At 42.3% G+C, this 25,525-nt stretch overlaps 10 protein-coding genes across 10 annotated transcripts; 3 read left to right on the top strand and 7 right to left on the bottom strand.

The window, feature by feature from the left end:
• Nucleotides 1-104: 104 nt before the first annotated feature.
• On the bottom strand, nt 105-2,665 carry IL334_000723 (uncharacterized protein; the record flags this gene model as incomplete). Its single annotated transcript, XM_062932487.1, has 13 exons — nt 105-355; nt 429-446; nt 530-608; nt 679-835; nt 1,012-1,336; nt 1,437-1,530; nt 1,598-1,619; nt 1,682-1,757; nt 1,819-1,990; nt 2,073-2,169; nt 2,235-2,254; nt 2,327-2,375; nt 2,457-2,665. 13 exons carry the CDS (start codon nt 2,663-2,665, stop codon nt 105-107), a joined length of 1,569 nt encoding a protein of 522 aa, XP_062788538.1.
• An 866-nt stretch (nt 2,666-3,531) lies between these two features.
• On the bottom strand, nt 3,532-4,994 carry IL334_000722 (uncharacterized protein; the record flags this gene model as incomplete). Its single annotated transcript, XM_062932486.1, has 6 exons — nt 3,532-3,636; nt 3,700-3,915; nt 3,993-4,076; nt 4,138-4,281; nt 4,385-4,400; nt 4,468-4,994. The coding sequence occupies 6 exons, from the start codon at nt 4,992-4,994 to the stop codon at nt 3,532-3,534; spliced, it is 1,092 nt and encodes a 363-aa protein (XP_062788537.1).
• Nucleotides 4,995-6,090: 1,096 nt separating this feature from the next.
• On the top strand, nt 6,091-8,142 carry IL334_000721 (tubulin gamma chain; the record flags this gene model as incomplete). The annotated part of the gene is made up of 10 exons (XM_062932485.1): nt 6,091-6,117; nt 6,178-6,199; nt 6,271-6,281; nt 6,358-6,519; nt 6,606-6,788; nt 6,892-7,176; nt 7,253-7,408; nt 7,473-7,784; nt 7,878-8,017; nt 8,091-8,142. The coding sequence occupies 10 exons, from the start codon at nt 6,091-6,093 to the stop codon at nt 8,140-8,142; spliced, it is 1,350 nt and encodes a 449-aa protein (XP_062788536.1).
• Nucleotides 8,143-8,576: 434 nt separating this feature from the next.
• On the bottom strand, nt 8,577-9,768 carry IL334_000720 (uncharacterized protein; the record flags this gene model as incomplete). The annotated part of the gene is made up of 6 exons (XM_062932484.1): nt 8,577-8,624; nt 8,718-8,938; nt 9,100-9,310; nt 9,396-9,467; nt 9,529-9,585; nt 9,700-9,768. 6 exons carry the CDS (start codon nt 9,766-9,768, stop codon nt 8,577-8,579), a joined length of 678 nt encoding a protein of 225 aa, XP_062788535.1.
• A 906-nt stretch (nt 9,769-10,674) lies between these two features.
• IL334_000719 (uncharacterized protein) lies at nt 10,675-13,165 on the top strand (the record flags this gene model as incomplete). The annotated part of the gene is made up of 13 exons (XM_062932483.1): nt 10,675-11,322; nt 11,388-11,442; nt 11,487-11,629; nt 11,695-11,770; nt 11,839-11,886; nt 11,937-12,027; nt 12,148-12,501; nt 12,565-12,575; nt 12,633-12,683; nt 12,752-12,829; nt 12,900-12,930; nt 12,997-13,029; nt 13,111-13,165. The coding sequence occupies 13 exons, from the start codon at nt 10,675-10,677 to the stop codon at nt 13,163-13,165; spliced, it is 1,674 nt and encodes a 557-aa protein (XP_062788534.1).
• A 393-nt stretch (nt 13,166-13,558) lies between these two features.
• Nucleotides 13,559-14,073, bottom strand: IL334_000718 (uncharacterized protein; the record flags this gene model as incomplete). Its single annotated transcript, XM_062932482.1, has 3 exons — nt 13,559-13,688; nt 13,817-13,946; nt 14,055-14,073. 3 exons carry the CDS (start codon nt 14,071-14,073, stop codon nt 13,559-13,561), a joined length of 279 nt encoding a protein of 92 aa, XP_062788533.1.
• Nucleotides 14,074-14,788: 715 nt separating this feature from the next.
• On the bottom strand, nt 14,789-16,301 carry IL334_000717 (uncharacterized protein; the record flags this gene model as incomplete). Its single annotated transcript, XM_062932481.1, has 4 exons — nt 14,789-15,084; nt 15,219-15,473; nt 15,667-16,020; nt 16,094-16,301. 4 exons carry the CDS (start codon nt 16,299-16,301, stop codon nt 14,789-14,791), a joined length of 1,113 nt encoding a protein of 370 aa, XP_062788532.1.
• A 1,650-nt stretch (nt 16,302-17,951) lies between these two features.
• Nucleotides 17,952-19,982, bottom strand: IL334_000716 (uncharacterized protein; the record flags this gene model as incomplete). Its single annotated transcript, XM_062932480.1, has 2 exons — nt 17,952-19,727; nt 19,791-19,982. 2 exons carry the CDS (start codon nt 19,980-19,982, stop codon nt 17,952-17,954), a joined length of 1,968 nt encoding a protein of 655 aa, XP_062788531.1.
• Nucleotides 19,983-21,184: 1,202 nt separating this feature from the next.
• IL334_000715 (uncharacterized protein) lies at nt 21,185-22,988 on the top strand (the record flags this gene model as incomplete). The annotated part of the gene is made up of 8 exons (XM_062932479.1): nt 21,185-21,676; nt 21,739-21,864; nt 21,922-22,016; nt 22,090-22,232; nt 22,315-22,530; nt 22,607-22,740; nt 22,810-22,853; nt 22,919-22,988. The coding sequence occupies 8 exons, from the start codon at nt 21,185-21,187 to the stop codon at nt 22,986-22,988; spliced, it is 1,320 nt and encodes a 439-aa protein (XP_062788530.1).
• Nucleotides 22,989-24,059: 1,071 nt separating this feature from the next.
• IL334_000714 (uncharacterized protein) lies at nt 24,060-25,408 on the bottom strand (the record flags this gene model as incomplete). The annotated part of the gene is made up of 4 exons (XM_062932478.1): nt 24,060-24,268; nt 24,324-25,008; nt 25,076-25,313; nt 25,377-25,408. The coding sequence occupies 4 exons, from the start codon at nt 25,406-25,408 to the stop codon at nt 24,060-24,062; spliced, it is 1,164 nt and encodes a 387-aa protein (XP_062788529.1).
• Nucleotides 25,409-25,525: the final 117 nt, after the last annotated feature.

The following is a 25,525-nucleotide window of genomic DNA, read 5'->3' as shown; positions in this document are numbered from 1 at the left end:
TAACCCCAAATCATACCCCAACACACCCATTTCATCCCGTCTCGTCACTGTCTCAACCCGAGTACAGTATCCTCTTTTTCCCACCAGTTTGCGATATCACCTCTTCAGAGTGAATATCTGAAATCAGGATTTTCGATATCTGTCAAATCTTCGAAAGCTCTTGCATTGGTATTGATTTCTTGACCTTGAGAATTAGTTTGAGCAGCGACTTTCCTTTTGTTTCTCCTGACCAATAACAATCTCATAGCCAAACAAGTAAGGATAAATCCTCCATATAAACCCAAGTGGATTTTCAACGAATTGAGATATCTAGGAGCCCAAGGAGCTTGGAATAATTGAGGTGCAATTGCGTTGCCTGCATCGTCAACATTCGTTAGCTTTACCATGACGACTGTCTCAGCCGAATGAGGGATTGAGTATAAACTGACCGCCTGCCCAAGCCATATCTGTTGTCCCCGATATCATCAGCGATTAATCCATTAGTCTCGAGCTACTACTTGAAATAAGATTAGGAAATTTCAAGACTTACAAGTAGTTGCGTAGGTGATAGATTTCTTAGTTTGACCAGCTGAATTACGGGATAACATCAAGAAGATAGCGGGATTACACTAAACCCCCGATTCCTGTCAGTGTTGCAAGAATAACAAGGGCAGACCGTGAGTACTGTATTGGACTCACAGATTGGAAGAATTGCATAAAATAGAACGCCACCAAAAGCCCACCTCGGTTGGAGGGCGAGGGAGCAACACAGATTAAAGCTATAGTACCGGCAATATTCGGTATACAGAGCGCGATCATGCAGAGAAGAGCTTGTTTGGTCTTGGTTACGATATATCTGTGGAAGGATGCGGGTATCAGTTCAGTCGATTAGCTGGGGAGTGCATATAACTCACGCTCTTTTTGGGAGAATTTGTGACCAAGAGGCGAAATCAGAATCGAACAAGTCGGATTATCGGTCAGCTAAACTTCCCATGTCATATATAAGCTGGGAGACAAGGACAAAATACTCGCTGTAACATATAAGTCAAGAATACCATTAATCCAAGCGGGATTGAAAGTAATTGACTTTGTAAAACATCGAAACCAAAAGCTTTGTTGATGAGCAATGAACTGAATTTACCAATTCCGCCAACAACCAAAGTGTTGAACAATGCCAAAAGGAACAAGAGATAAGTGTATGAATCGGTGAGTGCTTCAATCACTTGATATCTTTTAAATTCTTTTTGTTTGATACCTTGAGCATTCGATCTTACTCTTTCTACAAATAATACTTTTTCTTCCTTTGTCGCCCAACGTGCTCGTGTAGGTGAATCAGGTAGAAACAAAAGTATCACAACTGTTGGAATAAGCATGTATGTAAGTGAGGTGTACCAGTCATTGTTCTGTGCGAGAGATGGAGACGCGTGGTCGGGAGAAAAAAAAACACCCAAACGTACTTGCTGCAATGAAAGAGAATAAGGCGACGGTCAAAGTAAGCCATTGCCAACTATACATATGGTGTGTGCGCCCTTTGATATGGTAGAAGCCATACTACCCAAGTTGGAGCACGGTCAGCACAATTACCTTCATCAAGCAAGGAGTCACGAGCAACACTTACAGCCATAAGGTTGATAACGCATCTGATGAAGTCTATTAGCTTACAAACTTCGTGAGTCGTAGGAGTGTCAAAATCATCACGTACCCGCTGACACCCAGCATACTTTGCCAAATAGAGGAAATGAATGCTTGCTCAGATTTCAAATACCATTGAACAGTGACTGTCATCGAGGAGCCCTCTTAACACGGTACATGCTGCTTTTTAGCCAAACAGGTACTCACTGGAAAGAAGGACTGGACCGAAAACACTTTCAAAGAAACCCAATAAGAAACGGATAGCAAATACAGGTGGTATGCTCAAAGAAAAAGTAAGGCCCAGTAATAGGATACTCCAAATTAACATGGATGTACCTAAAATCTTGGCTAATGGTAATCGTCTAACCAATTGACCTGCCTAGAATCCGAGTATCCTCAATCAGCTTCCATTGCATTCCTTGGGGTTGTAGGGATACAATGAGGATACGAATACGACTAACGATTGGTTCACCCAAAATGATTCCACACCATAAAAAAGTCGAAGTTAATGCGTAATCTTGATTCTTTGCACCAACATTATCGAGCCAGCCCATTATGCTGAGTGATAGGGATTACATATCAGAAAGATTGTCGAACCTCCCCTTGATGCAAAACAAACTTACGAGGAAGGCCCAAGTGTACCCTGCGAAAAAGCGCCACACTTCAAAATCAGTCATCTTTGATCGATCCGAAGAGAGATGACGTTATGGCTTACCTTATCTAATGATTGAGTGATATAAGCCAGACACATCAAAGGTAATAACCTATCATAATAATGTTTCGTGAGATTAGTTGTTTCATACAGTCGAACCGGATATACGACGTAGGAATTCCGTGAGACTCACCTTATGTGAATCTTCCTTCGTAATTTTTTATTCATATCTTCGTTGATCACAATGGTAGTATCAACGTAATCTCTCGCATCATCATCTGCCACTTCGAGATTACGTTCTTTGACTTGTTCAATATCGTCCATATCGTGTTCATGATATGTCTCGATATGTTGCACAGGTTCGATAACCGCGTTCTTGTCTTGTTTGTCACTGGAAGACATGGTTGAGTAAAGACCTCTTGTTGCTTTCAACAGAAACCGCGTTGAAAAACAGCTGATTAGAGTCTGAAATTAGTTTATCGAAATACAGATGGTCAATGAAGCCAAGAGATCGACTCCTATTTATGGATCAATCCATGCCTCTTTTCCCATTTGCCAAAGTCAGAACCGGCCCGGTGGATTATCCACAGCATACTTTGAAACGATCTCAATGATATAGCGAACGGTGTATCATTCTGTCGAACATGCTGAACTCAGGCTTTGCCAATGAATAGACATTATCATCCCCCACTTTCACCTAAGCTCTATAAGACTGTCGACTGGATGCATGACTATATATCGATTAAGCATCATGATCACATGACTGCCCCACTTACCCCGCCCCGGGGCTTAATGGAGAATATGCGGATTGGTAAGCTTTTGCGATTACAAGGCTCATGAGAGAGCCAACAACTTCAATAAGTTAAGGCTAGATGGATGCCAAGAGCGGATGCTTTAAAAAGCAATTTATAGTTTGACGGGGATATCCGATGTTGTCTCTGTTAACCACGGGCTTGAGAATGTGTGGGTCTTTACTCAGGATCGACAAGCATGTGAAGCACTTGACGTTAATACACGTTCCTTGATCACGTCAGATGATGTTGAAGATGTTCGGAGTATCAACATTCCGATGTATAGTAGCAAGAGATCTCCGGCTTATACCATACGGAGGTGTACACAGTATAATCCAAAAACGCGCTGAGATGTTGCACGTTTGCGCTGATGCATAATCTGCTGTAACATAGCAGAGCTTCATCTAGTATCCGCACAATGTAACTCATTCTTGAAGATATTGTGGTAACGCTGGAAAACGCGCCCCCTTTCGATGACTAGATTTCGGCGACGGACTTGAAAACTTTTGGTGCTACCCACGTATACTCCTTCCTTCTCCTTTCGAATCCGTTTTTCGCCTGATGATAAGCCTCAATGTACTCCTAAAAAACGTAAGATTCCATCAACTCTGTTCATACGTTCTTGTTCGGTTATCAGATACTCACATCAGGGTTCTTGAGCTCGTGCCATGCTACTGCGGCCCTTTCGTCATCGATCAAGTAGTGTTTCCATGCACCGATTTTGGGACCGAGATCGAGACTGACGAGACCAGTACACAGGTTAGGAGATGAAGGGGGCAATGACCATTTTCTATCTGGAACAGCAGGTGGCGAACATATTTTTGATGTGGGATTTGACTTAGGGGAGAATGGAAGTGAGAGCTACGACATCGGAACTCATTGAATTAGCTATTTTTATCGGCTCATTTCGACTGATAACATTTTACAGAGACACACACCATGATCTCCCCCATTCTAGCATCTTCATCCCAATTGTAGTTCCTTGTCGAACTGGGTACATCAGCGACAGCCATCGTCTTGACCTTGACAACTTGATGTCAGCTACGATCTTTACGTCTCCTTTTGAAGATGAAGTACACTCACCACACCCCAAGAAAATCCATACATCATCCCTTGGAAATAGTAATGATATCCTGTCCATCTACCTAATGATGTTCCGAGGTAAGTGGGCTTGGAAGGATCGAGAGAAAGTAGAAGTGGCAGTAAATTGGGCAAGAGGGGTAGAGTCTGAAAGAAAAGTGGTTGGACCGATTCGTCAGCGTAGCCTATATACAGTATGCTTCGGAATACGCTTAAGTCGAGACCAGGGGGATACCTATCTTTCACTCACATCATCATCACATTTTCTGGAGACGTCACCTACACTCATTAGCGTATTGAAAGTTGCACCTATGCAAGGAAAGTGCCACTCACATAACCCACCATGCTTCACGTCCACCTTCTCTTCCAACATACCTCAACCATTCCCAACTTTTACCGTTGTTCATATTCTCGCCATTTTCCAATAATTTCAATCTGATCAAATCACCAAACATTTTATTCTCTTTTGATATCTCAATTTCTTCTTCTCGAGATTCTAGCCATCCATTTTCCCCTTCTTTCGTATTTGATATACCTAGAACGAACTTCAATTCGATCAGATGCCTATATTCGTTCGGTATCGATTCGAGCAGATTCAACTCTCTGATAAGATATCTACGATGCCTGGATGACGTGAATGGAGTTGAAAGTATATGTATCATCAATATGGCTGGAGAAGTAAATTGACTGTGTAAGATGCCTTTCTTTTCTTTTGGGGAAGTGAGTTTGGGTATTTTCCAGGAACCTGCCCATGGAGATGATCGAAGTCCAGGTATAACAGGTGGCGGTTCAAGTAAGCCAGCTGGGTTATACATGATTTTATTGATGATTGAATGTGTCCATTTTGGTGATTCATACATTGCCAGATTATATCGATGGTGTGAGGGCAAGTTCGATATCGAGGATATCGTATGATGTATGTGAATAAGTGTCGGGACGAATAACAACGTCAAGAGGAACGCGATGAATGACCGTGGTCGAGAACGAAGTGTCTGAATGGTGAATCGTGGTATCATGATGACCGATTTTCTTGCTTTCTTACTTTGATACTGCAAGAATTGTTTAATCGATATCGAGATGCTATATATGATTGAAGTAGAACAGTTTCGTCAAGGTTGAAGGATGAAAATAACAAAGGACAAAGGAATCGACGAAAGCGGTTGAGTGTCATGTTGGGTCAAAGGGAACATTGGAAGCGGAGCAGTGTTCAACATCTTCTGAAATGAATACACACACAACATTGTTATGAGTAACCTGGGTCACTCTGGGTGTTTCATTGTTTTCCTCTTGCCGTGCATGGACGCTTTCCTTGGCATTACTCAGGTCCAATACCATAACGCACGGATCCCAATTCTGAAACGAATGGTGGTATTGGGAATATGTGTGTCGAGGAACGTCCGTCCTGTTCCCTAGTCAGACTGTTAACATCTTTCATTCGTTAGTACAACGATCAGTGAACAGTGATGTGAAGTCGTCGTATCCATAAGTTATGCCAGGTCAGTCTCTGTCAGTTCATGGGATACAATCAGGTCAAGCATGAGTTTGACGTATTGATATGATGAGTCTAGGTCATGGACAGATAATATCAGACAGAGTCGCGTCATCCTTCGAATCTCATGTAAAAGAGACGCGTCGAATAAATCGCGTGGGTGGTGGCAGTATGAACGGAGATTTGAACATTTCTCCTTCTTGTAAACAGAAATAACATATGCACAAATAGCACAAGGATATGTATGATATAGTCATGCTGTAGTCTTTCCTGTTACGAACTCATCATCATATATCATTGATCATCGCCGACAGAATCATTAGTAATACGTAGTACCTTACCTTCAACCACGGATAGAAGTGAACGTGGGAAGTTCATCGTCAACAACGAGTAATTCACCGAGTCATTCTGTTTTTCCCTCCTACCTCTTTGGGTTGAGATAGATATTCAACTTTGAATATAGTACAATGGGTAGGGAGATCATCTCCTTGCAGGTGAGCTAACTCTTCCGGCTGATTGTACGGATACACAGCTGACGAAAACTCGATGATCAGGCCGGTCAAGCAGGTAATCAAAGTATGTCCCTCTCATACTAGTGACCAATATTGTCAAGCTGATTCTTGTTCTTTGTTCCCTTCATCCGTTAGTCGGTGCACAAGTAAGCTCGATCTCTCAGTGTTCACCAAGAGCTATTGAAGATGTTGCTGATATCATCCGCTGACATTCGCAACTAGTTCTGGCAAAAATTGTGTGCAGAGCACGGTATCACGCCTCAAGGAAATCTGGAAGAATGGGCCGCGGATGGAAGTCAAGGGGATAGGAAAGACGTTTTTTTCTATCAAGCAGATGACGAGCATTACATACCTAGAGCTATTTTGATCGATCTCGAACCAAGGGTGAGTAAATACAGACATACCTGCCGCCGTTTAGCCGTTTCTGTCTCAACAACAGGTGATCACAGACTGACGGTTGTATTTGACAGGTAATCAATAATATCCTGACATCACCTTTTAAAGGTTTATACAATCCCGAGAATATCTTCGTTTCGAAAGATGGCGGTGGAGCAGGGAACAATTGGGCGCAAGGATATAGTGCGGGAGAAAGATTGTATGATGATTTGATTGAAATGATAGACAGAGAAGCGGATGGCAGTGATAGTTTAGAGGTGAGTAGCGTCTCTTCCAAGAGAACTCATCACGCATTTGCTTTACCAACATCATCGTGGTACCATCGTCAGCTTGATTTTTAGCTGACACATTCCTGAACAGGGATTCATGCTCCTGCATTCGATAGCAGGTGGAACAGGCTCAGGATTAGGTTCTTACCTACTGGAAAGATTGTCAGATCGATTTCCCAAGAAGTTGATACAGACCTATTCAGTCTTTCCTGAATCATCAGACGTGGTGGTTCAACCTTACAATTCGATATTAGCAATGAAAAGATTAGTGAATAATGCAGATTCAGTTGTCGTCCTGGATAACGCAGCTTTGACTAGAATCGCAGCGGATAGATTGCATGTTCAAGATCCAAGTTTCGTGCAGACAAATCAACTTGTAAGTGTTTTACAAATTCCCTACGAGTGCATGAATCGGATTGAACGGAATAAGTAAGCTGATTTCGCTGAAATAGGTATCGACAGTCATGGCTGCTTCGACAACTACACTTCGATATCCGTCTTATATGAATAACGACTTAGTGGGTATTATATCAAGTCTTATACCCACTCCAAGATGTCATTTCTTGATGACCTCTTATACGCCGTTCACGGGTGATGAAATTGATCATGTGAGTGATGAAAACATATTCTCAATCTTTCTCCTGTCGTTGGTAGCTGACACTGCTCACATAGGCGAAAGCTACACGGAAGACGACAACACTCGATGTCATGAGACGACTCCTACAACCTAAGAATCGAATGGTTTCAACAATATCAACGAAATCTTCAGCTTATATATCCTGTTTGAACATCATCTCAGGCGATGTCGACCCGACAGACGTGCATAAATCACTATTGCGTATACGAGAAAGACAGTTAGCAAACTTCATCCCATGGGGACCGGCAAGTATACAGGTTGCCCTGACAAGGAAAAGAGGTGGTCCAGCAGGTGCTTCTAATAGAGTTAGTGGTGTCATGATGGCCAATCATACTAGTATCAACTCGGTAAGTAGAAAACCTTTTCTTTCTTCTTCAAACATGAGTGAGAGAGGGAGTCTAGGCTGATGAATGAGTGTCAATTGTTGTTCTCTTTGTTAGCTGTTCAAACGAATGATACATCAATACGATATGTTGAGAAAACGAAATGCATTTTTGGAACAATATAAGAAAGAAGAAATATTCGCGAATGGTTTGGATGAATTCGATGATGCTAGAAGAGTAGTCGCTGAATTACAAGAGTGAGTCCATTGTCGTGGAAGGAGGACGACTGCTGGGTATGTGAGGGAGCTGATGTTTTGGGGCATATGATAGGGAATACGTGGCTGCTGAAAGTCCAGATTACATTGATTATGGAGGGGACTAGGATGTGAATTGAAAGCGTATAGCTAGAATGTTACACAAAGGATATTTGCGAATCCTTCAGTAGAACAGAGGGGCAAACAGGCAGAAATGATGTACATAGACATGGTAATGTGGCTAGTTTCGAACTATGATACCCCGACTTTGGGTTTTATGAACACATGTAACAAGTATGTCAAATTGAGGGATATTCTGTGGTATCAATGAACTCAATCGTAGTGAACGGAATGAAGCAAATTCAGGAATCAGTTATTATTTCTTGACATGAATAGCTGAAGGACTGAACCATATTCGAGAGAATTTGTATTAGACAATATGACTGTGTATACATTCAACTTTTGATAGACAACTTTGATATTTTACTCTACTTTTCTCAGATTTTCCTCTCTGATTCGTGATTATCTCCTTTCCCTCCTATTCCTCCGAGAGATGAACATCTCAAGCAGTCTGTTTCTTGGAAGGGTCAGAGGTGAATCTGAGATAAGGCTATGAATGAGGAGAAAGGAATCAGCACTTTGGCATCATGGTATCTGGATAACACATCGTGATTACCATGAGGTTTAAGTTTGAGACACTTACATAGACAGTCTTGACATCATCACCGAATAGCTCTTTGACTTTTTCACCTTGAACAGAGGGATGAACGATAACGTCATCACCTTTTTTCCAGTTTGCAGGAGTGGTGATCTTGTATTTATCACCTAATTGTAATGAATCGATTACTCGAAGGATTTCAGGAAAGTTTCTTCCTGTTGATGCGGGGTAGGCGAGTGTGAGTCTGACTTTCTTCTCTGGGTCGACTATTTATTCATTTACGAAATTCAAGAAATCAGTGTAATTCTTTTCACATAGGATCAAACAAAGGAAATGAAGAAGACGTCGTTCTTTATAATTGGATAGATGATATTTTTTTTAAAGAGAAAGAGTGTTAATGGATCGATATATAGAAGGAGACACTTACTGATGAAGACAGTTCGGACAGTGAATGGAATACCTTTCTTATCTACGTTTGAAGCATCGAGATGATCAAGCATACCGTATAATTCAGCGACTGTTCGATCTTCATCGGCGATAATTGGGAAATCAACACTGGGTCCATTAGGGGATAAAGCATCGATATCTTTGATCCATCCTTGGTGGGAATCAGCGTTGTTAGCTGAGAGACCGATGAGCTATTTGAATGATGCAAGAGAACAATCAGTCAACTATTTTTGTGGCTGGTTAAACCGTAGTGTAAACTGAAAGGGATTGTCTCACCTTTACGCCTCGAGATTGGAAATCGGCGTAGGAGAGCGCAACAGCTGAAAGCTCAGTTGTACAAACGGGAGTCTGATCGGATCCTTCTCGGTCAGCTCCTGCATAAATAGGATAAAAGTGTTAGTCAACTCACATAATCATCAGGATGAGAAAAGAGGATGGCCCATGAACCACCTAACCATTCGTGGAACTATATCATTGATTGAATCAGCGATGCTACGATGGACAGTCTGACCCAGGGATTCCATGATTCTGATCTGGATGCTTTTCTTTGCGTTATTCGGATGGATCAATCAAAACTCACATCGATCTTTCCTTTTGAAGTATCAGTTTGGAAGTTGGGGGCGATATCACCTAGTCTAACGTTAACCATCTTGTCTAGATTGAAATAGTTGTTTTGGAGGGTAAAGGGTGGATCGAGAAACGAAGTGGGTTCAAAGGTGATTGAGGAATGAAAAGTGGGGAATCTTCTCGTCTCTTTCTATATATATATATGTAGGTAGCTGTATGCTTTATAACCGGACCTGGTAAGATTGCATCATGACATATCATCTCATCTCTACTAACTGTGGTTAATCCGAATTCCCCCAGCACTCAGTGCCACGATATGAGCAGGGGATGGTGGTATACGAGATATGGCGATACCTATGGCGTGATCACTTTGAAACATATCGGTGATCCGATCTTGGCGTAAATTGCAATTTACAGGAGATTGCACATTCCGGAGACTCCGGATCTACTACCCATTGACAAAGTGGAGGTAAACAAAAGTGAAAGGGAGTAGTCCGCCGGGCAAAGCGTCCACGTGTGAATGATCGTTGAGAAAGGTGGAGGTTGTCCAGAAGATCGATTATTTCGAAGTTTGCTCGCACAGATGGTGAGCAACAGGTAGATTACCACTCTGTGTATCTCCTCAGCCTCCCTTCTCTCTTGCCGGATACAAAGCCCATAAGGGAGACATTGGTTTCAAGTAAGCTTAAAACGCTCTCACGGACATATATACATATATAACACGTATTGAACCATTCTTGGTCTCCTCGACGCAAGAGTCTTTCAAAGGATAGTCAGATACACAAAGGTTTTACCCAATATACACCATTTGTAACAGTTTGTGAGTCACCCTGCTGATATATTTATACAGAAGATTAAAATCAATCTGCCAAGTTCTGTACTCAACAAATTGACTTGTAAACAAAGCTGTCAAAAACTAACAAACCTGTATCTTGCCACTCAAACTAGAAATAAAAGCAAAATAACCTTCGCTGATTATCGTGAAATCATGTTCGGATCAGACTTCATGGCTGCTATAGATCTTCCAACCAACAACCCCCCGTATGGTAAGATAGGTATATCATCTTATAACGACGAAAATACATCCAACGTTGATCTAAGCGGACTCATCGCTCAAGCTCAAGAGCGTAGTCAGTCTTCTAGGGGAAGTAACAGGAAATTGAATCTAGAATGGCCTGCCACTGCTCTCGGTGGTGGAATACCCAAATATAACATCGATTCCACGGAAAACAACGAAGATAATCATCATAATAAGTATGGTAGTAGAAGATCATCACCACTTTCGCAAGTAAATATACCTCAACCACCTAAAACAGCACCTTTACCTACTTTTCAACCTTTTTCTGAACCAGCAATATTACAATCTCTTACTCCTTTACCTGAACAAACTCCCTTGTATCTTCCTTCCCCTAATAACCCGACATTACCACTTCAATCGAACTCGATTGTAAATTCGGTAAATCAGGTTCAAGCACACCTTGAAGGATTGAGTATACATCTTAAACCTCTTTTCGATCAGGTTAATGAGGTCGATGAGTTGAAGAAGGTGGTGAAATATTGGAAAGATGTTTGTTTGGGCCTAGAGATAGGTAAGAAAGATTTGGAAAACTTGTTAGCTCAAGCTCAAAGGCAGCAAGTGAGTCGACTGGGCCAAATAAGGCAATAGAAGTTCATGATTCTGTTTGCTGATCCCCTCGATAGGTTGAGGCAGCCAAGTTTACAGTTGTCCTAATTGATGGGGATGACTTCATTGTGAGTCGCCAGTATACTACAACCTCGCTAATCATTACCAGTTTCAAGAATCTCTCCTTCAAGGAGGATACGAAGGTGGACAAGCAGCCGCACAGAAATTATCATCTTCCTTACAAAGATATGGTAGTACGGGTGATTTAGTAGTGCAAATCTTCGTAAACAAGTCTATCTTGGGCGCTACTTTGATAAAAGTAAGTGAAAGAAGTTTTTGACTTTCAATCGTTGCCCTCTAGCTGATTATCCTGTATTTGTGTAGAACGGGATTGTACCTACATGGGCTAAATACGATCAATTCTGGCAAGGCTTTTCATCGTATGATAGCTTAGTCACTGGTACGTATTGGTAATATCCTGCCCCACAAACGTGAAATTCGTTGCTAACTAAGTTTGCCGAATCGCAGTGTGCGATCTGGGATCAGGTAACGAGAAAGCGGAAATCAAAATCAAAGGTGAGCTATCTCTGAACACTACAATGCAATCAAGCTCACTCATATCAAAGATCACCTGCAATTGTACGCCAACAACTCACAATGCGGAAAAGTTGTCGTTGGGGTACAGGACATCGCTCATTTCAGTGACATTGTATCATCGTAAGTTGGTGTTCAATGACAACAACGTCTGTACGCGATCACCATAATGACATATAGCAGTTTTTGTAGTCTACCTAATGAAGATAGCTCTTGTCAAATTTCTTTCCTCTTTCGTGCCAGCTATCCCGCTCATAACAAGCAGCGGCGCCAAGATATGATCGATATCCCTGACCTATTCCGTACTAGCGACAACCTCGAGCCTTTAACAGCCAAGAATAACGATGAAATCCCCGCACATGGATCTGGAAGCTCTGACGGGGCAATCGAAGTGTGCGATTGGAATACCATGACTTCTTCGGAGAGCAAGAAATATAACGCAAGTACAAGTAGAATCCAGATCGCTTCGGTCAAGAGTGGCGATTCGGCAGATGAATGGAATGATCTTTCGCCAAAGAAGAAATTCAAAATTAACAGTAAATATAACAAGAACGCCGCTGAACAAGTGAGAAGACTGGATCCAAGACCTTGTCATACGTGAGTGAAGGCTCTTTGAGTCTAAGGACAAAGCGTATTAGCTGATCATAAGATACTGTTCAGGCACTATTTAAGTGAGTGATCTGGGCACGGGCTGAAGATGATATATCAATGCTGACAATGTGGTACAGGTGAATGGGGCTGTAGGGACGTTGATGGATGTTCGTACGGACATGGTCATCGTGAGTGGCTCAAATTTTTCACATACCAATAGCCTAAAGATAAGCTGATGATAAAATTGAATGTATAGGGCTTAATCAAGCTCAACTCAATGAATTGGCGAGAATGGCCAAGTCGGTGATTTGCCCATATATGAAAGATGGACGATGTGAGTAAATCCCCCACATTGTATGGAGGCCTTGCAATCGGGCATTACTGACGCTTGAGATGTGATATAGGCAGATATGAGGATGAAGATTGTGTCTATGGGTAGGCGTTTGCCTTTCATGGGGTAACGTCAGGCAGCTGCTAATCTTTCTTCTCGGTTTGGTACAGTCACAAATGCCCTAACGCTAGCAAATGTCCCTTGTGAGTGTGTCTTTAGTGCAACGTCGCAAAGCCTCTTTTCTGTCGATGAAGCAGTTTGCTGATACCCAAGTACATCTTCAGCGGCGAATCATGCAGATTCCGAGCTATACCTAATGGTCATAGAGAACTTGATTAACTGCAGAGAAGGAGGACAGTTCGCTTTTGCAAGTAGCATGGGTGATAATTCGAGTGGACGAGATTTGGCGCCCAACTTGGTGAACAGATGGTAGAATTACTTGAAACATTACGTGAATATATAGCATGCTTTTTGTGTTGGGAGAGGATCGAAAGAGATCGAACCAGCTAGGTTACATTGATGTTGCTTGTACAATCTTCCGATTATCATTAACTGCATTTGCTTCGATCATGGGTACATTAAACGTTAAACATCAATCATCAAAAGACTGGGCCAAGCGATCTCATGTATGAGCTTGACATATATATTTTCAAAAGAGACAGAATAGTTACACATCATCTCCCCTCCTTAAACTCTGTAGAAGTCTCACCGGATACTCTTGTAGTCAACACATCAAGAACTTCCGCCAGCAGACATTGCACCCCAATAAGCCAATCTCTTACCGATCTTCCATCTTCTTTGAGAAGGAGTATCGTCTGGTGAGTCTCTTATAGCAGAAGGTGGCTTCAAGAATGAAAGTATGCTACATGATCATTCAATTATCAATAAGTGATGACCTTATTTTTGCCACTTCTCGTATAAACCGGGATAAATGATAGAATGGAAATAACTTGACAGGATTATTATTGAGCATGATCGTGATGAACTTACCAATACTTGTTGTGAAATCGTTTCTTGACTTTTATATCCTTGTCTCCCATCTCCGATCCTGCAGTGGTAGAAGCGGATTTTGTGAGGATTGATCCACTTCCATCGTTATCATAATGAAGGACTCTAACGTCTACCATGGAAAAAAACCGAATGAATCAGAATCATCTCGCATCGTTCCATCCCACTTCCCACTTCACTTTCATCTACCTCGCAGAAGAAGTATGGTACTTTGACTTACCGTCTTGTTGTTTAGTCATGGTCTTACTGATCTTTGGATTTGTTCAATGAGCAGTAAGAAATTGTATCAATTCTGTAAGATGAGAGATAGTTAAGCTGATTGGAGCTTGTATATATACCAATCAAATCTGAATGTTAACCTTTAATCCAGTGCAGATTCGACTCGAAACGTACAAATACAAGTACAGCATGTTATAGCTTCTGTTTTTGGTGATTTCACAGCCTACTGCATTTGTGTGAACCGGGAAAAAGATACACATCAATAGCCTGAGAAAAGAATCATCAATGAGATCACTGTCTGCCGAGAGTCAAAATTAAGTTACAGATTAAGTTTTAATACCTCAAATCAAAGGCACAAAGTATTATTGTATGCTGGATACTGGAAATTACATTCGATACCTGTACAGGTGAGAGCGCACCCTTTATCTGAATTGTGGGAAATAAATACGAGTATCCTTCTTGCCAAGACAATCACCAAAAAAGTAGTAGTCAGATCTCGCCGTCTGGAAAATCGAAATTCTCAGATCTGTGATAAGTTTGATAAGCGATATATCCGTGACACGAAGAGCAACACGCTGAAATAGTCATTCTGATCCCATCACCAACAAAGGTCAGTGGGTGTATGTTTTGAGCTGAATGCGATACAAACACTCAAAAGGCAATGCACGTATTTACTCCATGAGTGGTTGATCGGTTGATACCATAGGCTACAATGCATGGCGAAAAGGAGCTATTTTACAATGCGCTGAGACCGAGCTTCTTCAAAATCCACATTCCCATCACACCGAACAACAAAGCATTTCCTACTCCAGCATTCGTAGTTGCCCCACTTGAAGCTCCACTTGAGCTACTAGCACTGGGAGACGCACTGCTTCCACTTGTAACCGAACTTGCACCTGAAGTAGGGGTAGCAGAACCTGACGAACTGTTTCCACTTGATACTGAATTGCTGCAGAATCCATTTGAGCATGTAGCGTTGATAGTGAACGACGGGTAAGTGGAAGGGGTAGAATATTCAACATAATCGAAATCTAAACCATAGGACATAGCCATGAATTAGCATTTTGACAAAAATGATCAATTTGGTCTCGGAAAGCTCCAAAGTCTCGTTGCGTTTTGAATCTTTCTCAGAGTCAAAGGGTCAAGGGTAAACCAGGTTACTTACCAAAGAAAGTAGCGTTGGTACCGTCTGGACCCTCATTGACGAGTTTACAGGTATGTTGACCAGGTGGCAGATTACCAATAAATGCTTTTATACTACCTAATTTTTCACATTTCTTTCCATAATCCGATTGACCACCACATGGTGTTCTTGAATCCCAAGTTCCATAAGGAGTAGAAGAACCATTAAAGTATATCGAGAATAATCCGTGATCTTGTACTGAGTCTCCGTAAACGTATAAAGCTGATCCTTCGAAGTCTACAACCACGTTTCGAATTAGCACATCATCGCACTGTATTGCAATGACAAATAATGTGTTTCGTTTATCGGGGATTGGGAAGATAGATCATACGCTTGAGATCTTGTCGGAGATACAAAATAGAGGAGAGTTTTGCAGGTTTGGTATGTTTTACAGATACGAAAGGGAACGCTAAATCCCAAGTCAACTCACCGAATTCAAACGAGTTATTGGGTCCTTGGGTATATATACTTGTCCCATTATAGAAATCACCATTTTCACTTGTCCAACTACCTGTATACCTGATATCACTCTGACCATCATCAATCGTAGTATTTTTCAAATCTGAACCTAAATCATATCCTAAAACTATCATATCCAGACCTAATCCGTCTCCTTGATTTGTCAGAGTTAAAGTATGTGATGATTGAGCGAGGTTTGATGCTCCGTAAATAACACCTCTACCTTGAACTGAAGCAGGAGTGAGATTTACAGAGTTGCCATCTAGCGTTACGGTATATGTAGGTGAAGTGACATTTAATGCCCCATACAATGTTATTTCAGTTGCTACGTTGCACGATGTCAGACCATTTGAAACGAAGCCACAGAAGTTGCAAGGCTGCGAAGATCTTCCACTTACTCGAAAAATCCAATGACAATTCGGCCCCTTTGACCGTTGTGTAATGTAATGTAGCTTGATGCCATGGTAAACCTGTTTCACTCTCATTTGCTTTATACCACGTTGGATTATCTTGTGGATTCGGAGTTGACCATTGACTTAAATCAGCATATGATACGATAGGATCAAAATCGTCAAATGTGACATTGACCATTTGCGAGCTTGACATGGTTTGATGATAGCTATTTGATGTGGAACTGATAGTAGTGGTAGTGTACTTCGAAAGTGTGTTGATGGAGTCGAGTGGGTAAGATGACTGTACAAATCAATGAAGCGTGTCAACGAAGCGGTTAAAAATGAATGGCAAGGAAATCCGCGTCCTATCTGTTCATACTTCGGATGAAAGGAGTGATTTTGTTGAATGTGGAATGAGACGTTTCAGTTATTTCATCTTGGCATTTCAATTACCCTGAATATCTCATTCGTAACTTAAACTCTACTTCGGATCCGGATGCTCGTCGGTGTGCTCGTATGGCCACAATATCAACGCATGATGCATGCATTATATGTATGGATAAATCCATCCAATGAAGTAGTTTCTGCATTTGCGCATTTATCTTCCGTATGCTCCTAGACCATGTCGTTCTATCACATCGGTCAGTTATCTCTTCTAACCCGCCGAATACACGTATCAACAGGATCGCGAACGACAGAGACAAATCGGCTTGATCCGAAGCTGATGATGTATTGACTCAGCCGCTATCAAATGTTCCACTCCAGAAGGTCTGAAGAGAATGACAGACCATTTTCTGACCCTTGTGGACGATTCAAAGTTCCCCGACGGGAGGAAGGTTGTCAAATCCATGAAAGTCGGTAAACAGGTCAGCGATGAGGGTTTCGATCATGGGATGCAAGCTGTCATTGTCGTTGAATTTCATGTAAGTTCGATCGATATCCACTTAATCAGCCATCAGGTGAGATCACCGCGGGTGTGATGATGTAGGTTCGCTGTTAATTGAGTGTAATGCCCATGTAGAGTCACGCGGACTATCAGTATTACGCGCATGAGTGTCCTCAACATGATAAATTAAGAGTAAGTTTGACGATCGTCTCTTGTCTTTGCTACTATCCGTTAAAACATCCGTTAACAAAGAAAGTTATCTTTATAGAAGGCATGCGGACCGAAATACGGAATCGAGGATTGTTTAGTAGTCGATTTCACAGATGGTGATCACCCTTGACGATAGCTTCTTGTAAAATACCATAGAAGTTATAGATGGAAACATGAATCAATGCAGAGCAAGAAGATAATCTGAGCTATACGTTTACACGGGCAGACGGATAAGTAGACAAATACATTGGCATAAATACACGGTTTATGCATGAAAGAATCCGTTAATCATCAAAAAAAGGAGGACATGAGTATATATCGATATATTTATGATTCAAAGTGAATTTGAAAGTTTTGATCATCAAGCATTAGACGTAAGACATAAAGCATAGATGACATGATAAGGGCGTTGAAGCGTATAGACGTTTACGTTTGAGACATCAAGGGATAAAAGAAAGAGGACATGAAGAAAGTAATAGGTTGAATTCTATCCGACATGAAACGTGATACCGACGTTAACGTATATATAAATGAGAAAAAGAACATATCGTTAAGAATCGAATGAGGTTCGAGGTAATAGGTGAGGATATAGGGTATGTATATGTGTATAATGACATGGGTGTATGGTTGTTATGGTTATGTTGTTGTAAATGTTGTTTAATTGTGGAAAAAGGAAAATGTATACTTTGAAATAAGAGATGTTGAATAACCCGCGAAAAAACCACCGAAATGAGAAGAAAGAAAATCAATCCGTTGAATCGAGCAGAATCAAATTTCTAACGACTCTCTGGTTCGCATACCCTCCATGAAATTTTGATTTTGGTTCAAGATTTGTCTTTCACTTCCGACTGCACTACTGGATCCAACTGATCCTGAGCCTGATATGCCTCCGATACTGGCGTTTTCAACATCTTCATCCTCCTCTGAGACTCTTCTACCGATCATCATACCTCTACTTGCACTCGGTCTAAGGGTTCCTCCGAAACCTCTTGATTCACCCGCTGGTCCTCTTGGATTACGAAGTGGTTGGGAAGATAACATCTCTCCCATGGGATCAGAAGCGCCGTTGCTGTTGCCATTTCCATTGAACGATGAGATTGAATGGCCCTTGGAGTGTAGTCCTAATCCGGAAGGAAGGGGTGGAACAGGTGGGATATCACCTATAGGAGCACCAAATAGACTGTTGAAAGATCCTGAACCAAATCCATTATTATGTCCAACTGCTCTTCTGCCTTGAGCGGCACCCATAGACACATAGTCTCGACTATAAGCATCTGCTCGAAGGTTACCAGACGATCGCTGAGGGTTTAGCGACCTCGCTGGATCACGAGCTACCACAGGTCCGTTAAATCCTCTCAAATCAGGCATAGACTTTTTGATTCTCAAGTTGGGACTTGTTTCAGTGGGTGTAGTGGAGTATGGCGACAGGTATGACGAAGACATAGTAGCTGAAGAAGATGTCGTAAGGGCAGGTCTTGAAGGTGCTTCACGTAAAACGACCACAGATTTCGAATCTCCATCTCCTCTTGTGGAACTTGTCAAACCTAATTTCTGCGCTACAAGGTGGACTATTCTTCTTTCGGTCGGGGTCAGGTTTTTGGAAAAGGCCAATTCATCTCTCATCCTATCTTCTTTGAACACCAAAACTCTTGAATAGATGTCTAGGGCGGCTGGATCGTTCATGTCTAGAGTAGCTGGAAGAGAATCGGAAGTGGCTGATGTAGCAGATTGAGGAGGACTGTTGTTGTCGTATCCATTCATGTTTCCATTACCATTTGATCGAGAAACAGGGAGGGTGATAGGAGGTGGTACGAGATCTGATTTGTCGAATTGAATACTTCTCATCCTTTTCAGTGCCTTTTCTCTCTCAATCTTATCCTTTTCTCCGGGTTGTAATACCTTTTTGTACTCCACTCTTAGTTTTCGCCCTTGAACGTCATATCCATTCAACGCAGCAACGACGGAAGCAGCTTCATCTGGTGCTCGGAAATTGGCGAATGCCAATCCACGGAAAACACCATTATCATGATGATAATTGAAGGCATAAGGTAAAGGTGCACCGAGTGATTCCATTACTCCAAGGAGTGTTTCCCGTGTGACAGCAAAGGGGATATTCTTGATGACAATCGCGGTAGGAATGACGTCGTCATCGGAAGCAGGGATAGAAGGCATCCCGTATCCGTTTCTCCATCCGTTTGCTTGAGATCGATGATTGGTCAAGCTTGCAAGGGATTGAGAGCCGTATTGAGGCATACCACCACCATTATAGCCCGCCAGATTAGGTGCTGAATTTGCGGTGTTCAGAGAATATGACATGACGGGTGGAGGGGATGGAGTTACAGCCATTGGAACGTAATTGTCGACGGGTTGATAAGGCTGTTGTTGGTATGAGTGATAAGGGTGCGAAGATGCTGTTGTGGGTACGGATGTGATGGATGAGGGAGGAGAGAGAGCAGGAGGGGAAGGAGCGTCTCTACGAAAAGCTTCAAAAGCGTTGAGATTGGGTGATTCCCTAGACGGAGGTGCGTTCGGGTCGTACCAATTCTATACATATTGCCGGGTTAGCAGATGATTTCAAAGACTAGGAACGTGATCTGTGAAGCTCACTTGAGGGATACCAGATCTTGATGATCTCTTAGGACTGGTAGCCCAATCTGGCGATACTGTTGATCCTTGAGAAGGAGGACCGAAAACGCCGTTATAACGATAATTGTTACTATTTGGAGGAGGGTAGGCTCCAGGAGGAGGAGAGATTGATAAGGAATGGAGATTCGGTAAAGGTGGTGAAGTATGATTCATCATGAAGGAGTATTCTTATTTGTCCCGTTACTGTGTTGAGAATAGACTGCTGCGACGTGTTTTTGTTATTTGTCTGATATATTAGACGACGCGTTTTTGGGGGGTTCTTACTTGAGATTGAAACAAAATGATTGAATTGATTTTTTTGGATGATTGTTCTCCCTAGAGATAGATCGGAGTCCACCCGAGAGAAAGTCTATGTGAGTTGAAGAAGGCTTGTTATGTTTTTGTCGTAGAATTTGTTTACACGATGACGGTTCAAAATTATATGATTCTTTTTTTTGATACGATTCGTCTTCTTTGGTTGAATTCGGTAGATGATGTTTTCACTAGAGAGCTTTAAGACATTAAGCTATTGGTGCGAGTTTGGTCGTGTGTCATTAATCGTTTCTCATGAACGTGCTTATTTTGGAGAGTAATGAAAAGAATGATGAGATTAGATTCGACGAGTGAGATAAGATGAATTGAAGATGGTATATATGGGATATATGGTGTTATGTATTTTTGGCTCATATAAAATGATATGAAATGATATCAACATGACATATAACCCGTCAGTACGTGTCGTGACATGACATGAAAAAAAAAACATCATTTTTTGGGGAATCGCTTTTTATTCATTTTATCCCGATAGTATTTAATCGTGATGACTTCAGAGATGTATAGCACCAGCTCATATTATGATAATCAAAGAGTGACTACACAATGCCATCCTCCGAGCTCTGGCCATCACAGTGCATGCAGACAAGGATTGATCGATTCAAGATCCCTTTTCAATTGAGCGAAACAAAGGGGGGAAGGGGGTGAAATCTCAGCTGTAACAGAATTCTGAACATGCAGATATCTTTGAAAAGTGCCACAAGTCCATGTGAAATCGAGTGACATGCTTATTTACCCTCCACTTTATCCCTTTTGTATACGCGACACGTGGTCATGACGTGTGCATTCCTCCGTCATACATTACATGTTGTGCCAAGAGATGTGTGATCCGGTTCCTGCATCAATTCCCTCATTTCCCCCCCCCCCCGCTTGTAATCAGAAAAGCGGTGTACCCGTGCGTATCTCATATAAACATCAAATCGGCATAATCTCCTTCCATCTCATCGCATCCTTTCATCTCTCTCAACATTACTTTATCTGATTGACAAATCGCATAACCTCAGTACACAAACTGTATACATCTGTGAAATAATCAATTTATAATGGGTCTCGCTTCTAAACTCGCCGCTGCTCAAGCTCAAGGTGCTCCTAATCCATACGGTGCGCCAGGTGGAGCGCCCCCTCCTCCCGCTGCTCAACAACAACAATCGTACGGAGCTCCTCAAGGTCAACCACCTCAGCAATCGGGTGGCCAATCTCAAGGATACTCAGCACCTTCCGGGCCACCTTTAGGTCAAAGTTACGGTCAACAAGGTCAAGGTCAGCAGCAAGGCGGGCAATATGGCCAGCAACAAGGATCTTACGGTCAACAACAAGGTCAGCAAAGTCAATACGGCGCACCCTCGGGTCCTCCTCCAGGTCACCAGCAAAATTACGGCCAGCAAGGCCAACAACAAGGACAATATGGTCAACAACAGCCTCCACAAGGACAACCTCCAGCTTACCAAGCTTCCGGTGCTCCTCCCGTAGCTGGAGCTGCTGGCGGACCCAATTCTCAAGCTATTTTGCAGTCTTTGATACAGTGTGTACAAGAGGTAAGTAAGCTCTTATTCATCCATCTCGTGAAACAATACTAATATATCTTCGAAACCTCCAGCAAAAGATCCAAGCATTTTACCCTCCTGGATCCCTCGAACCCATCGCCCAGAGAGTTGCTCAGTCGGGTGTCTTACCAAAGCTCGCTCAAGACTGGAGAATGCCTATAGAACTTGCCTCTGACTTGGTAAGCTATCTCGACACTGAGCCCTTCTACCTAAAAAATCGACTGATTCGTTATCAGGTAAAACTCTCCCTCTTTGACGTCATACTCTATGTCGATGATAGTGGAAGTATGGCTTTCGAGCAAGGCGGTGAAAGAATCGATGATCTCAAGCTGTGAGTATGAGTAGTCAATGAATTGCTTGTCATCGACGGTACAAGAAATATGAGCTGACTATTAGGGTGTCAGGATCCTTTCCCGAGTCGCCCATGCGACCTCCCTCTTCGACGACGACGGAATTCAAGTCAGATTTATGAACAACAGACTTGAAGGTAATGGTATTAAGACCGAGCAACAAGCTTTACAACTTGTTCAGCAGGTCAAATTCTCCGGTAAGTCTTTCTACCTTCAGCTTTTTTTCCGTCACTCTTTCCAATTTTGTGTCGACTTGCTGATCGCTCATCGGCCGAACAGGTCTAACTCCTTTGGGTACCTCCCTTTGGCAAAAGATTCTCCAGCCTCTCGTACTGGGTCCTGCTTCTCAGAATCGACTCCAAAAACCAGTCTTGGTGGTGATTTTGACAGACGGAACACCTGCGGGTGAAAACCGAGATGAGATCTTTAAGGTCATCTTACGAGCTGATTCGGATTTGAAGAGAACGAGATACGGGCCTGATGCTCTTTCTTACCGTGAGTACAATAGCGTCGCACAGTACCAAACACTCTGTTGCTGTAGGAGTCGTACTGACATTTACGCCGTATGCAGAATTCGCACAAATCGGCGATGATATGAAGGCTATGAAGTTCCTCGAGGAGCTTGATAATCACCCAGTCATCGGTGGACTGATAGACTGTACCTCCAACTACGAAGCTGAGCAGGCTGAAATGTCCAGAAAGAGTGTAAGTGGCCTCAAGTTCACATTCACGAGCACCGGATCATACAAGCTCACATTTCTCGACGCTGCACAGGGTATCGACTTGACTCCGGAAATGTGGCTCGTGAAACTTCTCATGTATGTCAAATTTCTAGCTGAACATTATTCCTCTTGACTGACTTTTGAATGTCATTTTACCACAGGGGCGGCATAGATGACTCGTACGACGAAAAGTTAGCTGCTCATATTACCCTTTGTATAGAACAAAGCTGACGATGTAAGCATAGGGATGAATAGTCGACGAACATCCACCTTCTTGAATTCGAAAGGATGGTCAGATCCAGAAGTGGTGGCGGAGGTAAAACGATCAATATGTGGAGGTCCTAATATTACGTATGAAGTGAAAAGGTATAGTATATTCGAAGATATGAACCTGATACAGAAGTGAAAGCAAGCAGCAGACAAGACTTATACAGCTAGAGGACGGCCTGATTGATCGCACCCCAAAGATGAGAGCAAGAAACAGTTGCTGAAGGGCGCCAAACTGAGAATTGAGCTCATCGATATTCATATACCCGGCCTACTGCATACTCGTTCAGACTTATCTTACTTCGATAATTGATGCCTTATCTGTAAATACTCCGTCACTTATGCTGCACAAGAAGCGTTTGGCTGCATATATTGCATGAGTTATGGTTGCTACTTGGTTAATTTGCATAGGGAACCAAGAATAGTGTTTATTAATGTATAAACAAAGCACTCATTTTGACCTTCTATCGTGGATGTTTATATACAAACTTACGATCTGGAGACCAGATTGTCTATCATACAGAGGTAACTTTCGTTTCTGATCATTTAAAGCGTTAGGTATTTTACATGAATATGGAAATCGTAATGTATTGCTGAACCCATGTGCTTGATTGGCAGGGTAGTGACGAGGATCGTTATATAGGATTGTTCATCACTTCTGTGACAAATCACTCAGTCAAGTTGGTCCTAGAATATTGCGCCTCGGTCAGCTGAAAGATAGGAAGGCGACAGTAAAGAAAGAATGGACGCGGGGCAATGATTGAGCCTAGGATCAAGACAAGAGAGTGTTCGAGCAAGGAGAAAAGGTAAAACAAAGGCAACTCGTCGGAAGGAAAGGAGGGACGAAACAAAGTAAGGTTTGGAGGAGACCTGCAGAAGGTATGGGTAAGAGAAGGAGAGGACGCGTGACACAGAGAGGACAAGTCGGGACCAGAGCGGTTGAAGGGGGTGCGGCGGAAGGATAAGAGAAAGGAAAGGAGTCAAGGAAAACACCAAGAACTAGATGGTAATAGTAAGATTAATTCTGTACATACCTCAATGTCCCGCACTTGAACCACTTCTAGCCAATCTGTTATTCATCAAATTTCTCAATTGGTCGTTTCTTGCCTTTTCGACTTCCAGATCCCTTTGAAGCTGGTGGATTTGAGCATCTTTCTCGGCTAAGATTTTCGTCATTGTCTCCATTTCCTTTTTACGTTGTAAACGATGTTTTTGTGCTGATCGTCTATTGATATCTCGTCGGTCTAAATATACATCTTCAGCTATTCACAAGCCGAAGTCGGTATATCGATTACTCACGTTCCAGCTTATCCACTTTGATTTTCTCTTCTTCCGTCATAGCTCTTAGTCCCCTTGTACCGTCACTTTTAGGTTTCGAGGGTCCAGCAACAGGCTGATGCCCACTTCTTGTCCGTGTTGATCGCGTATCCGGATGATCTGTCTTGCTTGGACTGACAGCTTGTCCTGTCAGATCACTTGGCGAAACTCCCTCATTCGGTATTAGAGAAGGTTGGTATGGTGTCCAAGTCATTTGAGCTGGTCCGCCTGTCAAATCCATATTTGCCATACCTAGATCCCCTACATTTGAGTTTACAGCTAGAGGTGGAGCATCGTGTATTGACGATAGACCATCATCATCCGTATCCATATCAGTCGTACTATAGTATTCTGAAGCATCCACAGAAGATGCAGAATGATGAGAATTTACGCTAGAAGGACGGAAATCAGGGAATGATGTAGGGTCAACAGGGGATGTTAAAGTGCTAAATGCGTTGGATGAGCTGGGAGAACGAATGGGTTCATAGCTTGAGTGAATAGAAGAAATCGGTTCAAATGTATTCGTATTGGTATTCGTACTCGATGATGGATTAGACTGAAATTGATGATGTCCAAATTGATTGATCATTTGTACGTTTGATGAAGGTTCATAAGGTGGATTGGATTGTTGACTACCCTCTGGAGAGATCTGTATGTACTCTTGCATCTAAGGGACACATCTGAGCTCAGCAAAATTGGTTATCTGTTGAGATATCCTGAGATATCCTACTCACAAAGCTCAGACCTGATAACCCATTTCCGCCCATATCTTGAGTCTGAGTATTCAAGATCCCAATCATTCCATCATCACCTCCTGCATTTACTCTCAAAGCAGAGCTGATATGTCTTTCCAAGCTATCTGAGCCGACGAGAGCTCTTGTGTTGGCATTCTGGCCCTGAGGTAAGAATCTGTTATTTTGTGAAGGTCGACTTTTCCTATCCGGGACTATTGTTGCTGTTGACGAGTTGAACCTGTACTGGACGATCAATTTCCGTTTGGCATGTGAAAGACAGAGTTAGATTAGATGCGCTTACGAGTCAGTAGCCCCAAGGAGCGGTTGAGGCATGTTGCTGTTTACTTTTGAGGATGTGTGTATATATGATTACGACTATAGTTGACTGGACAAGGACAGGTGGAAAGTGATATGATTCGAAGAAACAAAGTGATTGTAAATGAAATGTCG

The sequence above is a fragment of the Kwoniella shivajii genome, chromosome 1 (assembly GCF_035658355.1).
Source record: "Kwoniella shivajii chromosome 1, complete sequence".
Lineage (NCBI taxonomy): Eukaryota > Fungi > Basidiomycota > Tremellomycetes > Tremellales > Cryptococcaceae > Kwoniella > Kwoniella shivajii.
The sequence above is the reverse complement of the archived record's forward strand: the minus strand, read 5'-3'. Positions and strand labels throughout refer to the sequence as shown.